Raw genomic sequence first — 15045 nt, 5'->3', positions numbered from 1 at the left:
AAAGTCCCCAGCCCTCCTCAAACCTATTCCTAGTCATCTCTGCAAGTCTCTCTCCTCTTTAAAAGTGTCTGTTGCTCTGGCCTTAAAGGGCCTTCCCTTAAGCATCAGGTGAGCTGGCACTGACTGGACAAATGCCTCTCATTGCTCCTCTAAGTCTCTGGTTCTGCTCCTGGATGTCTCTTTTCTCTCCCCTGCCCCTTTTAGTTCCATCGGAAGGCTAGATACTGTCCTAACTCCTTGCACTACCTCTAGGAGAGGGACAGTTTTGTGGTTTTGAAATATAACGAAGACCCAAAAACAATTTCTTCCAAGGAGAGAGGAGGGTCATTTTTCTTCTGATCCCTGCGAGCTGTCGGGTGTCAATGCTGACCATACATAATTACAGGCTTATCCAACACCCAGACAGGCTATCAGAAGGCACTCCTTTTGGAGAATGGCCAAGTCTGTTACTAGAATATCTGTTTTGGGCTTAGATAAGTATTGGCCCAGTTTCCCCTCATCTGCTTGTAACCACTCTTAACTCATTGGTAGGGGCTTACCCTGAAACTGTCCCAGATGGCTGCATTGTCAGCTTAGCTGTCAAACTGGCTTTGAGAGAGGAGGATGCAAGAAACAGCATCTGAGAAGCTGAAATATGCATATGGCATTTGGTACATGCCTGGGTCCCAGCCCTCTACCCAGGATTAAAGTGTTCTCATAGTGCTGGTGTTAGGACTGTTGGTGGTGGACTTCATCCCCAGGCAGAGATCAGGCTTTGCAGGTACTCACGGTCAAGGTGAGAAAAGTTTAGATGTTAGGTAATCACTCAACACTTGGTTCACTTTGATAAACACTTAGTGAAGACCAATCAATGCCAGGCCTGGGCTAGGTCCTGGCTGAATCAGACCCTGTTCCTGTCCTACTGGGAGGGGTTGAGAGCTTAGTAGGGTAGACAGATATTAAAAGAGATAATTTCAGTTGAAAGTGATAAGGGCACTGATAAGTTATGACTCAGGTGCTGTGGGAGCACCTAGCCAGCCTGGAGCAGCAGCAGGAGAGACTTTTGGACCAAGACATTTGAACTGAGTCTTGAAGGATGAATTGATGGTAATTATTTAAAACAGAGGAAATGGGCTTTCCAGGCAGAGGGGCCAGCAGAAGCAAAGACAGAGCTGTGAAACTGTGCTGTCAGTCACAGGGGTTATAGGGAGCTACATGTTACTCAGCTGGACACAATGAAGATTGAGTGATGGGAGGGTTAGGAGGGTGATAAAGGGGAGACTAGAGAGATAAGCCGGGGCAGAATTATGAAACACCTTGGATGTCATGGCTAAGAGCTTGCACTTTATTCTACAGGGGAGTTTGGTGGTAAAGAGCATCTGTATCTGCAAATGCCTCATGTGCTTCCTTGCTGTACCCCTTACCAGCTATGTGCTTTTGTGCAAGTTCCTTAACCTCTCTATGCATCTGGGTCTTTTCTCCAAAATGGGGATGTCACCAATATTGCATGGTGACTGAATTAATACATGTCAAGCATTTATTAATAAAACAGTGCCTGTCACACAGAAAATGTGCAAATGTTAGCTACTAAAATTATTAGTCACAGGTAGTAGAGAACTGTTGGAGGTTTGGAATGTCAGTGACAGGATCAAATGTGTCCATTAGGAAGATGACAGTTGTTTGTGGCCAGTGAGAATTGGGGGCAAATTCTGGACTAGGGAGAACAGGCGGAAGATTATTGCATCATGGCAGAGGAGGTGAGTTCTGAACAAGGACAGCCACTGTGGAGAAGACGAGGACTGAGAACTTAGGGAAGCTTCCAGGGCCACTCGTCACTAAGTCAGCTAAGACGTGAGGCAACTTCCTCAAGATGCATCCTGCTATTTTTCAAAACAAAAAGTTGTCACATTTATACTATATGCCCTTTGAAGGAGATTTGGAAAATATATAAAATACATATTCTTTAAAACCTACAGAACTTGCTCATAATGTACCTCCCAGAAATAGCTATTTTTGACATGTTGTGGAATGTCTGTCTTCTCTTTGAGTATGCATTTATTTCCCTCATCACCACTACTCAGTCCAGAGACAGAAGAAACATCAAGCTTATTCCAAACACCCAGTTCTACCTCCTGCTCTTTTAACATATGATATGGGCATTTTTTCCACATCACTAAATATTTTTTGAAAACACAGTTTTAAATGACTGCTTCTCTTAGTATTTTATTGTATTTTTCATCATTATATATTTAGCCAAACCGTTGTTGGACCTTTAGGTTGACTCAGTTTTCACTCTTCTGAACAATACAGCTCTGAACATTTTGCTCCTCTTTTCACAGCCCCAGTTCCCAGTCTTCCCCTCCTTACAGTCAGGCCTTTAGTTGTCCAAAGTCCTGCTCTGCCCTCTTCTGGCTGTCCCCACGCACTGGCCCAGTTCTGAATGGAGAATGAAGAGGTAGCTTTTGGGTGGGAGGGCAGGGGATGGGGAGAAGTGGGCAGATTGTAGGAGTCTGATGAAAACAGGGAGCGAGGAGAGATCCCAAGGCCACCACCGGGGCCGCCAGGTCTGTATAAAATTTTTAGGATGGGAGAACTTACTCATGTTGAAAGTAGAAGGAGGGAAACCCCATGGAGAGGGAACCAAGATGTTAGACAAAAGATCCAAGATTAGATGGAGATATTAGCTTTGGGGAGAGAAAAAAGAAAGAGGAATCTTCTTCGGACCCTGAAAGGAAGAAAAAGAACACAGGTAGATCCAAATGACTGGCAAATGCTGAGGGCGTTTTTGATGGGTCAGAGAGTAGTACACCCTGAAGGTTAGGGTGAGTGGGGAGTTCCTGTTGACTGGTTTCCTTTCTCTGTGAAAATCGTGGGTGGGAGTTATCTGCTAAGGGTAAAGAGAAGGAAGGAACACTCGTTGGGGGAATAAGATTCTAAGCTTAAGAAAGAGAAAAGATCCAGAGCAGCTTCTGTGTGCAGTGCTTGGAAATCAACAAGAATAAGAATGTACGAGTGAAAAGAGGCATTTCCTGGCCAGATAGGGCAGCTTGTAGACAATGTCCTGGAGGCCAAGATGGAGGAAACTGGGAGATGTTAGTGGCGCCCCCACGTGGGAGTTTGGGGCAGCCCAGTGTGGCGAATAAAGAGGGAGGCCAGAGGGGTACTGCCCAGCGTCCCCTTGCCCTTCACATACCGCTCTTTCCCTTGTGCGTCTCAGGTGCTGGTCCAGGGCTGCCTTTTGGACCCTTCCCAGCGGGAGGTGTTCTTGCAGCAGGTGTATGCGCAGCTCTGTCTCTTTGAGGATAAGGTGGCCACCATGCTACAGCAGCAGTATGACCCCCAGAACCAGGTATGTGGGAGAGAAAGCAGGTAGAGGCCGCAGAGAAGGAGGAGCTGTTAAGGGACAGAGGGGACAGAGGAAGGGCAAGCCAAATGTCATAGAGGGAAGAGACGGCAGAAAAAAAGGGCAAAAAGCCAGGGGCAGAGGGCGCCAAGGGAAGAAGTGCTGGTGAGTGCGCACAGCAGGTTCCCTGTTGAAGAGGCTTACCAGACTCCCCAAGGCACACACTGTGGCGGGGAGAAAATGTGGAGGCTGTCTGCTTGTGTTTTTTCAGTCTTGAATCTTCTCCCCCCATGGATCTGAGAAGGTGATCGTGGGTGACTTTGATTTCTACTATTTTGTATAATCTGGGATAAAGCTGCTTGGGTTCACCACAGTGCACACTCTTATTCTTTTAGATATCTGAGAAGTAGCCAGGCAGATGGCAGGTCTGTGTGTCTGAAAACTTAATCTGATTGATGTATTAATATGTATCATAATGGCAATGGAAGAATACGGAAAGGGGGCCTTACTGGCAAAAGGTGGGGAAGGCCTGCTCCAGGACAGTGTGGTGCTTCAGCTGGTGCTGGACGGCTTGCCCTTCTGAGGATCGGCCTCCAAGCACACAGCAGGGGAAGGAGCATAGTCAGGACTTGGCCATACAGTAGGGGAACTGGAGAGCTCATAGGATTAGGCCTGTCTGGCATGGGCAATGCTAGACTATCAATTCTGGCTTTGCTGTGGATGGGGTAGCAGCGCCATCTGTCCCATTCAATCTTTTCTGTAACTTGGGCCAGACCGAGGACCAGTCCCCAGACTCAGGGGAGCTGTCAGGCCGGAAAGTGGGCGTTTCCATGGTGACAGCTGATCTTGGGCTGGTCAGTATGATTCGTCAGGGCATCCTGGCGCTGCAGCTGCTGCCATCCAACTCCAGTGCAGGTCAGTAGGAGGAATGTTGGTGAGACTGGGGAAAGGGGGGTACAGGAAGGGTGGTGGTATTATCAGCAAAGATAGAAGTTCCAAAGGATTGGTGGGCTGCAGGGAAGCGTGTCTGTTTCCTTGTTTGTGAAAGGTAAGTGTTCAGTAGTGTGTATCTCGAGTAGCCCCAGCTCTGACAACCAGCAGGGACCCTGGTGGGAAGGAGCAGAGCTCCAAGATCACCTCTTGGGAGGAGTTTGGGACCCAGCCCTTGAGAGGTTGGAGCAGGAGGGAAGGGGAGAAGGAAAGGTATTGGAGGATTATAAAACACAGTGGTTGGTGGACACTGAGGTCCTGTCCCTTGGGCGCCTCCCTGTGACTCTGATCTGGAGGGACCCCAGGTCTGAGTCTGATGCTTCCTGCTCCAGGTATCATTGTGATCACGGATGGAGTGACCAGTGTCCCCGATGTGGCTGTCTGTGAGACGCTGCTGAACCAGCTTCGTAGTGGCACTGTGGCCTGTTCTTTTGTGCAGGTAAGGACTTTCTGGGAAGGAGGAGAGGAAAGTATCATACCTTACCAGGTGGAATGTGGCTGGTTACTTTCTTGTAGGCAGTGATTTCCCAGGTAAAGCCAATAGCATAGTTCTGGAGGGATGGTGGCGATGGGGAGGGAGCATCATGTCTAGAACAGGATATTAAACTGGTGGGAGAGGATTCTCATCTTTGTTCTTTCCTTAGGATGTGAGAGACAGCATGTTATAGTAAGAAGAATGCAAAATTTGCTGTCTGGCAGTCAGTTCCAGTCCCCCCTCTCTCATTAGATTAGTTATTCCTGTTTCAGTTGCAAGGGTCAGAAAACCCAGCTCAAACTAGCTTAAGCAGAGGAGGGAGTATATTCAGGGACCTGCAGCCAGTTTGGATTGACAGGCTATAGGATAGAAGGCAAAGAGCTGTGGAAAGTGAGGCTAGAGGGTAGGCATAGGCCAGAGCATGGAAAGGTGCTTCTGCTGTGTTAGAGGAGTTCCAGCCTAATCGTGTGGGTGACGCTGATGGAGGGAAGGAAAGTCACTTACTGGGTTTGTGTTTTATAAATGTCACTCATTGCTGGGGGAGGGACAAGAGTGGAGGCGGGGAGGCTGTTAATTGCAGTGGTCAGGTGAGAGGATCAGGACTTAAACTAGGGGAATTCAGGGTAAGAGAGAATGGGGGGTAGCATTAAGGAAATGAAGGGGCGGCATCAACATGACTTATGATTAGCGAGATGTGAGGGGTGAACAAGAAAGAGGGGCAAAGGGTGTCTCCAGGTTTCTGACTTCACTGATGACTGGGAGCCAGCAGAGTCAACAGAGCCGCAGTTGGGGTGGAGTGCGGACAGGATGATGAGTTCAGGTGTGTGCATGTTGTTCCAGGCGCCTGGGTGTCACCTTTGGAGTTAGGCGTGCCTGGCCGGAATCGACTCCACTTGCTGGCTGTGTGATGTGGACACACCACTTCACTTCTTAGGTGGATTCATTTGTAAACGGAGGTTGTAATATTACCTTCCTTAGTGGGTGAGGTGATACATTTGAAGGGTTTAGCATAGTGCAGAATTACATAGTAAATGACTGCTATTTGTAGCAGTTAGCAGTCGGACATGTAGATCAGATACTCAGGAGTCCACACTAACTGAGAGATAGTTAGGTTTTGGGCAGCCTACACATGGCATTTGAGAATAGATAAGGGTCCCCAAAGAACTTGGGGGCTACTGAGGTTTAAAGATCTTTCCTAGAGAGGGGGCCCAGCAAAGAATGAAGAGGAAATAATCAGACAGAAACCAGAAGGCTCTGGTGTCAAGAATTTCAGGGTTTGGGGAGAAAAAGGAGTACTTCACAGCATGAGAGGCCATAGAGAGATCATGTACAATGAGGAATGAAAAGTGCCCTTTGGGTTTGGCAATTAGGTTATGGAAATTTTTTTCGAGGCTACTACAGTCAAGAGGCGGTGAGAGAAATGATTGCAGTGTGTGGAAGAGTGGATAGAAGGGAAGGATGTAGAGGCAAGAGTTGACATGTGGAATCTGGTTGTTCAGATCAAGGGAGGAGCAAGTGTGCTCGCGAGAGAGAACGGCAGCCTGAGGGGAGGATAGTGTGGAAAGAGACGGGTGTTCTGATTTGTGTTTTAAGCTAGAGACCTCATGTTTCCAAAGGGCCATAGTGGAGCAGAGTTGGAAAATAAAGGAAAGGAAGCTGGATGGAGTGAAGTCCCTAAGTTAAGAGGAGGGCGTTGGCTCAAAAAATAAATTGAGGGATTCTTGGAGCAGAAGAATGTCCTTGCTTCTCTGAGACTAGGATAGAAGTGAAGACATGAACTGTGAGGGAGGGAGGCAGAGCTGAGAAGGAGGAATGACGCTAAAGACCAGCCTGAAGGACCAGCTGGATGGGGTGCCATACACTTTGATGTGGCGCCACCCTACCCAACTCTGCAGTTTTTCTTCCATTTGGGATCCAGCCCATCCATCCAAAAGGAGACCAGTCCTGGGTGTCCATTGGAAGGACTGATGCTGAGGCTGAAACTCCAGTACTTGGGCCACCTCATGCGAAGAGTTGACTCATTGGAAAAGACTGATGCTGGGAGGGATTGGGGGCAGGAGAAGGGGACGACAGAGGATGAGATGGCTGGATGGCATCACCGACTCGATGCACATGAATTTGAGTGAACTCCGGGAATTGGTGATGGACAGGAAGGCCTGGCATGCTGCGGTTCATGGGGTCACAGAGTCGGACACGACTGAGCGACTGAACTGAACTGAAGATCTCATTTGGGATCTGGGTATAGAGCTTGTGATCCTAGTTGGGGTTTCCAGATGGAAGCAGAAAATAGGTGAGGAGGGCCTGGGAGTTGAGAATGTTGCATAAGAAATTGCTTGAACATGCAGTCCCGGCTGGGTTGCGAAAAGAGGCCCAGGAGGATGTGGATAGATTTGAAAAGAGCAGAGGTTCAAGGCCTGGGAGTCTTAATGGGATCAAAGAGCAGCAGGAGGAGGAGGATGAAAGGAACTTAAAAATGGGACAGAGTTATGTGTAATCAGGGATGTGGCAATTGAGTTCACAAAGAGGAAGTAGTTCCAGGTGAAGCCAGGGGCCAGTGTGTAGCTATGGGGCAGGTGAGTGGAATAAAGTTCTTGGAGATGAGGGTTAAGGAGCTGAGTGGCCAGGAAATTGAACGAACCATCTGTAGGTGTCCCCACCTCTGATCTCTAAAGCCTGATGATCTGAGGTGGAGCTGATGTAATAATAATAGGAATAACTTGCACAGTAAATGTAATATAGTTGAATCATCCTGAAACCATCCCCCTCAACCCTGGTTCATGGGACAATCATCTTCCATGAAATTGGTCACTGGTGCCAAAAAGGTTGGGGACCACTGAATTCTAGAGTGTACCTCCAAAGGACCAACTAGTAAACATTTCAAGCTTTGTGGGGCCATGTGGTTGTCCGAGCTACTGAGCTGCGCTCTTGTAGCCTGAAAGCACGCACGGACAGTAGGAAAGATGAATGGGTGTGCTGTGTTCCCATAAAAGTTTATTTACAAAAACAGATGCTAGGCTAGATTTGACCGCAGGTTGTATGTGGTTCGCCAGTCTCTGATCTATAGGTCTAGTGCTCACACTACGGTCCACAGACCAGCAGCCTTGGCATTGCCAGAGAGCTTGTTAGAAACGCGAACTCTTGGGCTCCCACCCCAGGCCTCAGGGTTTTGTGTGCACCCTAAGGTTTGAGAAGCACCCTATCAGATGCTGCAGTCTTGAGATGATAGGAATTTGGTGAGCCGTTGGCCAGAATCTCAGTGAGTGGGGTCAGGCTGGTATTTGATGTGGGGCGAGAGGGGTGTGGCCAGCTGCCGTTGGCTTCAGACAGAAGGGCTCAGGGAAGGAAAGCTGCAGCTGTGCTGGGATGGGAGCCGCCACCCAGCCCAGCCTCCTCTTGCGCTTTCTTCTCCGTTGCCTCTCTCGGAGCTAGGTCTCTTCTTGCTCGCTTTCTTCAGGTGGGAGGAGTTTACTCTTACGACTGCAGTTTTGGCCATGTCCCCAATGTGGAGCTGATGAAGTTTGTCGCCATGGCAACATTCGGCTCCTACCTGTCCACCTGTCCTGAGCCCGAGCCAGGCACCCTGGGCCTGACTGTCTACCACCGGGCGTTTCTCCTCTACTCCTTCCTGCGCAGCGGGGAAGCCCTGAACCCTGAATATTACTGCGGTGAGGGGCAGACTGGGGCAGGTGTGGGAACCGGGGGACCCCAGTGTGGACCCAGAGGTGATGCAGGGATCCGTCTAGGGCTCGGGTCCCCGGGCAGTGTAACTGGCCTGACTTCGTCCTGTTCTCCGTCAGCTAACAGGTAACGCTATCCCCTGCCCTTGCCCTCCCCCATCCCCTAGGCTCTCAGCACCGCCTGTTTAATGAGCACTTGGTCTCTGCAAGCAGCAACCCTGCCTTGGCCCTGCGCCGGAAAAAGCACACGGAGAAGGAGGTTCCGGCTGACTTGGTCAGCACCGTGTCTGTGCGGCTTCGAGAGGGCTACAGCGTCCGAGAGGTCACACTGGCCAAAGGTAAGGTCCAGGCCCTGCTGTATCCCACACATCTAAACAGAGCAGGAGAGCCCCGTGTACCATGCATGGCAGACTCTGCCTGTCAGTTGAGCTGGGCTTACTTCTCTTAGCATTTAGCTTCGCAGTTCCATCTCCTCCTGTTCCAGGTGAGTCAGCTGGGAGTGGTGTAGTATCCTGGACTCAGCTTTGTTTTCAGATTTTGCCTGCAAACTTCAGTTTGTGTCAGTTGGTAGGCTCTGGGCCTCCACTCTATGGAACCAGGCTTGGAACCTTTGGCTAGGCTAGAGTTCCATGCTGTAGGTGGAGGTTGCGGACAGGACTCAGCCCCAGGCCCACCTCCGCTCCTGCTTCCCCTGAAGGCGGGTCCCAGCTGGAGGTGAAGCTGGTGCTGCTGTGGAAACACAACATGCGCATTGAGTACATGGCTACTGCACCCTGGCCCCTGGAGCCTGAGGGCCCTCGAGGCACCCGGGTGGAAGTGACAATGGAAGGCGGTTATGACATCCTGCATGACGTGTCCTGTGCGCTGAGACAGCCCATTCGCTCGCTGTATCGCACCCACGTTATCCGACGGTTCTGGAACACACTGCAGAGGTAAGCAAGGTCACCGCTCAGCGACGGAGGCCCCACTTGCTGTGTGGAGGGGTGGATGTGTGAAAGCGGGGTCTGGAGAGAGACACCCTGAGCACTCGGGGCTTGTGTCCAGACTCCCACGTGCCCCTGGGGCTCCCCTCCCCTGACTCTCCAGAGGCTGGGGAAGCTCAGGGTGGCCCTTGCTCTGCAGCATTAACCAGACGGACCAGATGCTCGCCCACCTGCAGTCCTTCTCCTCTGTCCCAGAACACTTCACGCTGCCCGACAGCACCAAGAGCGGAGTGCCTCTCTTCTACATCCCACCCGGTTCCACCACCCCGGTGAGGGGCCCTGCCTCGCATTCTCCCTGTCCTGTGCTCACCCTCTGGAGCCCAGAACCACATTCATTTTCCTCACCTCTGAGGCCCCCAAACCAGGACCCTGAACTTAAGCCTTCAGAGCCCCCTCCTCCCCACCTCCACTGCCCCCCCAAGGGAGGAAAGAGTCTCTAGAGAAAGGTGGCTCCCAACAGATCATTGGAGTCAAAGGTCAGGACTTGCAGAATGTCTCAGTAGTGGTCTCCCAGCCAGCTGCAAGCCCTCTCGCCATCTCCACACGCATCCTCCAGCCTCCCCCACACTTCCAGCCAACCACTGACTGCTGTGCTTCTCAAGGACTGTGGCTCCATTTGTCCTTTGCTTTCTCCACACTTGGCCCCAGCCATCAGCCTAGCACTGAGGGGCTGGGGGCTTATTCTAGTGAATCATACCCTCATCCTAAGGTCCTGCCATCACTCAGAGGCTTTCCCTCAAAGTCAGTGATGGAAGTTTCATCCTGTTTCTGGATTCATCTTTAAGAGGCCACGCAGCCTGTCCCTGGGGTCGTTTGTCTTAATCTAGCCAGTGGTCCCCAACCTTTTTGGCACCAGGGACTGGTTTGTGGAAGACAATTTTTCCACAGACTTGGGTTTGAGGGAGTCGTTTTGGAATGATTCAAGTACATTACATTTATTGTGCATTTTATTTATTACTATTATTTCAACATTTCCAGCTCAGACCATTAGGCATGAGATTCTAGAGGCTGGGGGCCCCTGACCTAGCCTTCATATTGGAGGCGGTTTCTGCCTCTGTCCCAGGCGGGGCTGAAGGCTCCTTTAGCCTTACTCCACTGCTGCCTCTGGCCCTGCCCACCCCAGGCTCTGCTGCCGCGCGGAGGTCGTTCACGAGCTCTTCCTGCCCCCAGGTGCTGTCGCTCCAGCACAGCGGCTCCGACTCCTCCCACGCCCAGTTTGCTGCCTACTGGAAGCCGGTGCTCTCCATGGACGCTAACTCGTGGCAGCGCTGGCTGCACACGCACCGCCTGGTGCTCATCCTGGAGCATGACACGTGGGTGTCCCTGGTCAGGCCACAGCCTGGGTGGAGGAGCAGGGTGCGGGAGGAGCGCGAAGTGACGGGGAAGGGAGGCAGTGGATGAGCCCATACCGACTTGGCCAAGAAAAGCGCCAACCGTCCCAGCCTTCCTGCTCTTGAGCCTCCAGAGCCTCAGGCAGGGCCTGGAAGAGAGAAGTAGCAGCCTGTCCCTCTCCCTGACGCCTGGGGCCGGGACGGCTGAGCGCACCGCACACCCTCTTCCCAGGCCGATCCCCAAGCACCTGCACACCCCGGGCAGCAACGGCCGCTACAGCACCGTCCAGTGTAGGATCTCGCACTCCTCGCTGACCTCCCTGCTCCGTGACTGGAGCAGCTTCGTGCTAGTCGAGGGCTATTCCTACGTGAAGCTGCTCTCCAGGTGGGCGCCGTGATGTCCCCTCCTCCCCCCAGCCTGTGTCTCTTCCTCTTACCCCAGACCCTCTCCCTCCTTCCTCCTAAGGCCATCTTTTCCCAAGCGAGGGCTGCTCACAGACCCTCCGTTTCTCCCCAGCGCCCCAGACCAGCCCCCTTCCTCCTTCTACATGGTCCGCATCGTCTCCAAGGCCCCGTGCATGGTGCTCCGCCTGGGCTTCCTCATTGGCACACCAGCACAGGCTCGGCACAAGGTGAGCGGGGCCCCAACTCACTCTCCGACCCACGAGCCCTGGAGTGTCGACAGGCTGCTTCTCCCCAGCACTCCCGGGGCCAGTCGAAGGAGGAGCCCCCCCCAGACCAATAAGCTGTGGGGCACCAGGCTCCCCTACCTCGTCCGTGGACCCCTTCTGCATGTCCATACCAGATGGGAGGGTGTGATCACAGTTTCCCCTCAGATTGTGTCGGACTTGCGGGAAGAAATCCTGCGCCTGCGTTTCCCCCACCGGGTTCAAAGCAAGGAGCCAACACCCAAGGTGAAACGAAAAGGGCTGGGGGGCACCGGTGGGGGCAGCTCTCCCTCCAAGTCCCCCCCAACGCTGGGGCCACAGCAGGCCCTGTCTGACCGGCCCTGCCTCGTGGTCCTGCATAAGCCGCTGGACAAGCTGCTCATCAGGTTGGTAGAGAGGGTGAGGACAGGCCAGGAACATGAACTGAGCATGAGCAGAGGTCAACTGGGAATTGCCCTTGTTGCCCAGGTATGAGAAGCTGCCCCTGGACTACCGGGCACCCTTCTTGCTGACCCTGGAGCCGCCGGGGCCACTGCCCTTGGTGTCGGGCCGCTCAGCCTCTTCTAGCCTGGCATCACTGTCCCGCTACCTGTACCACCAGCGCTGGCTCTGGAGCGTCCCGTCAGGACTGGCCCCTGCGCTGCCGCTCAGTGCCATCGCCCAGCTCCTTTCCATCCTCACTGAGTACGTCACTCAACCTACTGGGCCACGGCTGGCAGGGAGGGAGCAAGTGTCGACACTGGGCTTGGGTGCTGGCAGAAAGCCTAAGCCAGACACGGCCCCTCCCTCTGCCCTCATCTCTGAGGCCCTTGCCCTGCAGAGGAGCCCGCACAGAGCAGCCACGCTGCTCCCCTACCCACCACCTTTCCCCACAACTTGGTGACTTTGGCCTCTGGTTCTCATTGGACCTGCTGCCCCTGAGGGACCAGTGGTTTGAACAGGGCCACCAGCAGACAAGTCTGCCTGGATGGCCACTGGAAAGTGGGCATCTAAGTGGCATCGGAGGCCAGGGTTTGCATGCTGAATGTCTCTCCCCATCTCATCCCGTCCCACCGCTGCTTCTCCGGGGCCTCAGAGTCCGGCTCTCGGAAGGGTTCCACTTCGCCTGCAGTGGGGAAGGCATCATCACCATGGTCCTGGAGCTCCCGATTCAGGTATGTGCCATCCCTCACATCCCACCAAGGTCCATCGTCATCCCACGGCTACTCGCTTCTGAGCGGGTTCAGGGCTGATGGAAACTCTGCCTCACTGGGACCCTATGGTCTGGGGCCAATCCCAGGACAGTGTGGCTAGGGGCCTAAAGTTCTGAGGGCCAGGGCTGGGGCGGGCCCAAACTCTCCCCTCCTGTCCCAGAACGAGCCCCCGGGGCAGGCTGCGGCCGAGGAGAGGCACACATGCGTGGTCCAGTACATCCTCTTCCCGCCTCATTCAACCTCCACCAAGGACAGGTGAGCCCCGACCCCCCGAGCCACCTTGCTCCAGTTCCCGTTCCCCCTACTGCCCCCTGAAGGTCTGTCTCCCACCCTTGAGAGTCAGGGCAGGGGATGCTATCTTTAGACGCTTCATCGGGCAGATACAGTGACAGAAGGCCATGTGTGAATTGTGGCTGTCCTGTGAGCCCTGGCCTTCCCGCCCTCTGTGGACAGACTCCTGACCAGGTGGCGGTGGGTTGGACTCTCCTTTCTTCCAGGCTTAGAGTCCTTCCTCCTTTAGCTTCTCAACAGATGATGACAACGATGTGGAGGTGGAGGCCCTGGAGGGGGACTCGGAACTCAACCTGGTCACCGAGGTGTGGGTGGAGCCGCAGCATGGACGGGTGGGGCCTGGCCCTGAGAGCTGGAGGCACCTCCAGGACTTGACGTACTGTGAGATCCCTCGAGCTGTGAGTGGCCTCGGAGGACCCCACTGCTCCCCAGTCCCCTGGGAGTAGCACAGCCTGATGGCTTCCTGGTCCCTCTCAGTATCTGTGTTCTGAATGTCTGTGTTGGTGGGGGCTTCCTTGAGAGCTGGAAGCTGGGGTTCACCCCTGCCCTCTGCTACTCCTCCCCTAGCTCCACCCTCGGGACACTGCCTGCATAGGCTCCATGCTGAGCTTCGAGTATCTGATACAGCTCTGCCAGAGCAAGGAGTGGAGTCCCCTGCCCCCGGAGCCAAGGGTCTCTGCCGGTCAGTGGGGAGAGGCCCCTGGGCAGGAGCAGGGGAGGAGTGTGGAGAAGCCAACTGCAGACGGGAACTCCAGGCCTCCCTGTGCTCATCTCCCCCCACCTCACCCCCCACCGCCCTCCCAGGATTGGACCAGGGAAGAGACGCCTGCGTCCACGAGATCCCTTTCCGTTTTGACCTCATGGGACTGTTGCCTCAGTGCCAGCAGCTCCAGATGTTCTTCCTCCTGCTTTCCAGAGGTGGGTGAGCCTTGTGCCTAGAGAGCCAGCCAGCCAAGGGGTATTAGAGCACAGAAAGCAGATGAGTCTGCGAAGGAGCAGAGAGTGTTGGGGGCGGGGGCTGCAGGAGGGCCGGGCTGGCCAGGCCAGAGCCGGGGGCACTGGGCAGCAGGAGGCCCTGGGTACTGAGCGGAGTGTGTGTTGGGCAGAGCCAGAGGGCGTCCCTCCGGCCGAGGGGCCCTGTCCCGCCAATGACATGGTGCTGTGCCTGCTGCATGGCTGCCTGGGCCAGGAGCTGAGTGACCGGGAGCTCCCGCTGCCCGCCACCGACCAGGCAGCTTTCCTGCACGAGGTGCTTCGGCGGACCTGCCTCAGTCCAGGTGAGCCCCTGCCTCTTTCCGGGTACCAGACTCTACAGAGCAATTCCTGTCTGGGTTCTGGCCTCCCCTTTCCTGCACCTCAGAGCTCTGCTGTCTCCCATCCACCTCTACCTTCATTGTAGGTCCAGAGGGGCCACCAGTGGAGGACCCTGGGATCCTAAAGGATCAAGCAGGCAGCAGCGCCCAGCCCATCGGAGACCCGGGTCTTCCCACCCCGGTCAGCACTGGTGCATCAGGCCTTCATCATGGTGACCTCCTGCCATGCCCACATGTTCCTCCCCAGCTTTCTAAGTCTGGGGAGGCTCAGTGCCGCCCGCCACTGACAGGGTGCCGCCAGCCCTCTTGGTCACCAGTCTTGCAACCTGTCCCTGAGCATGGAGTCTCGGGCAGAGAAAGAGAGTGGGCATTGGGTGGTCCCTTCAGACGGCTCTGATTTTCTTTCTCTCGTACAGAGTCCAGGCCCTCCTGAAACTCCCGGGCCCGTCAGCTCTGCCCAGCCCCCTCAGTGGCGCTGCTATGCGAGGCTTGTGACCCCCCAGCATGTTTTTCTGACTTTCCTCCCCGCGACCTTCTCAGGTACCGACTGTCGACCTCTCTCACTCATCCCCTCAGCTCCCTCACTGGCCCGCCAGGCAGCTCTGAGTTACGTCTTGCTTTTCTTCTGCAGATGTCCTACATCTGGCTTCATATGGCCTAGAGGGACCCCCTCAAGAGGAGACGAGGCCTAAGTTTGGGGATTGGAATGGAGCCCCCAGCGTGAAAGATCTGGCAGGAACTGGGGTCACGGCGACAAAGTCCCAGGTCCCCACCCTCAGTGTCACCCCAGCCAGTGGTAAGT

General features: G+C 54.1%; 1 protein-coding gene across 2 annotated transcripts in view; it reads left to right on the top strand.

Moving 5' to 3' along the window:
• Positions 1–15045, top strand: part of SZT2 (SZT2 subunit of KICSTOR complex) — a 51479-nt gene that overhangs the window by 12863 nt on the left and 23571 nt on the right. Inside the window, exons 5-25 of one of the 2 annotated variants that reach the window (XM_040231421.1) lie at positions 3197–3328; positions 4096–4237; positions 4645–4751; positions 8242–8452; positions 8632–8802; positions 9162–9396; positions 9587–9716; positions 10618–10760; positions 11011–11163; positions 11296–11410; positions 11615–11832; positions 11915–12130; positions 12522–12600; positions 12800–12894; positions 13160–13328; positions 13498–13612; positions 13735–13848; positions 14037–14207; positions 14330–14424; positions 14660–14783; positions 14875–15039. In XM_040231421.1, the coding sequence (XP_040087355.1) occupies positions 3197–3328; positions 4096–4237; positions 4645–4751; positions 8242–8452; positions 8632–8802; positions 9162–9396; positions 9587–9716; positions 10618–10760; positions 11011–11163; positions 11296–11410; positions 11615–11832; positions 11915–12130; positions 12522–12600; positions 12800–12894; positions 13160–13328; positions 13498–13612; positions 13735–13848; positions 14037–14207; positions 14330–14424; positions 14660–14783; positions 14875–15039 (3100 nt within the window). Of the gene's footprint in view, positions 1–3196; positions 3329–4095; positions 4238–4644; positions 4752–8241; positions 8453–8631; positions 8803–9161; positions 9397–9586; positions 9717–10617; positions 10761–11010; positions 11164–11295; positions 11833–11914; positions 12131–12521; positions 12601–12799; positions 12895–13159; positions 13329–13497; positions 13613–13734; positions 13849–14036; positions 14208–14329; positions 14425–14659; positions 14784–14874; positions 15040–15045 lie in introns of both variants that reach the window. The other variant, XM_040231420.1, reaches the window with a different exon arrangement.

Source organism: Oryx dammah, unplaced genomic scaffold, assembly GCF_014754425.2.
Source record: "Oryx dammah isolate SB20612 unplaced genomic scaffold, SCBI_Odam_1.1 HiC_scaffold_28, whole genome shotgun sequence".
NCBI lineage: Eukaryota > Metazoa > Chordata > Mammalia > Artiodactyla > Bovidae > Oryx > Oryx dammah.
This window is presented reverse-complemented; position numbering and strand designations above follow the sequence as displayed.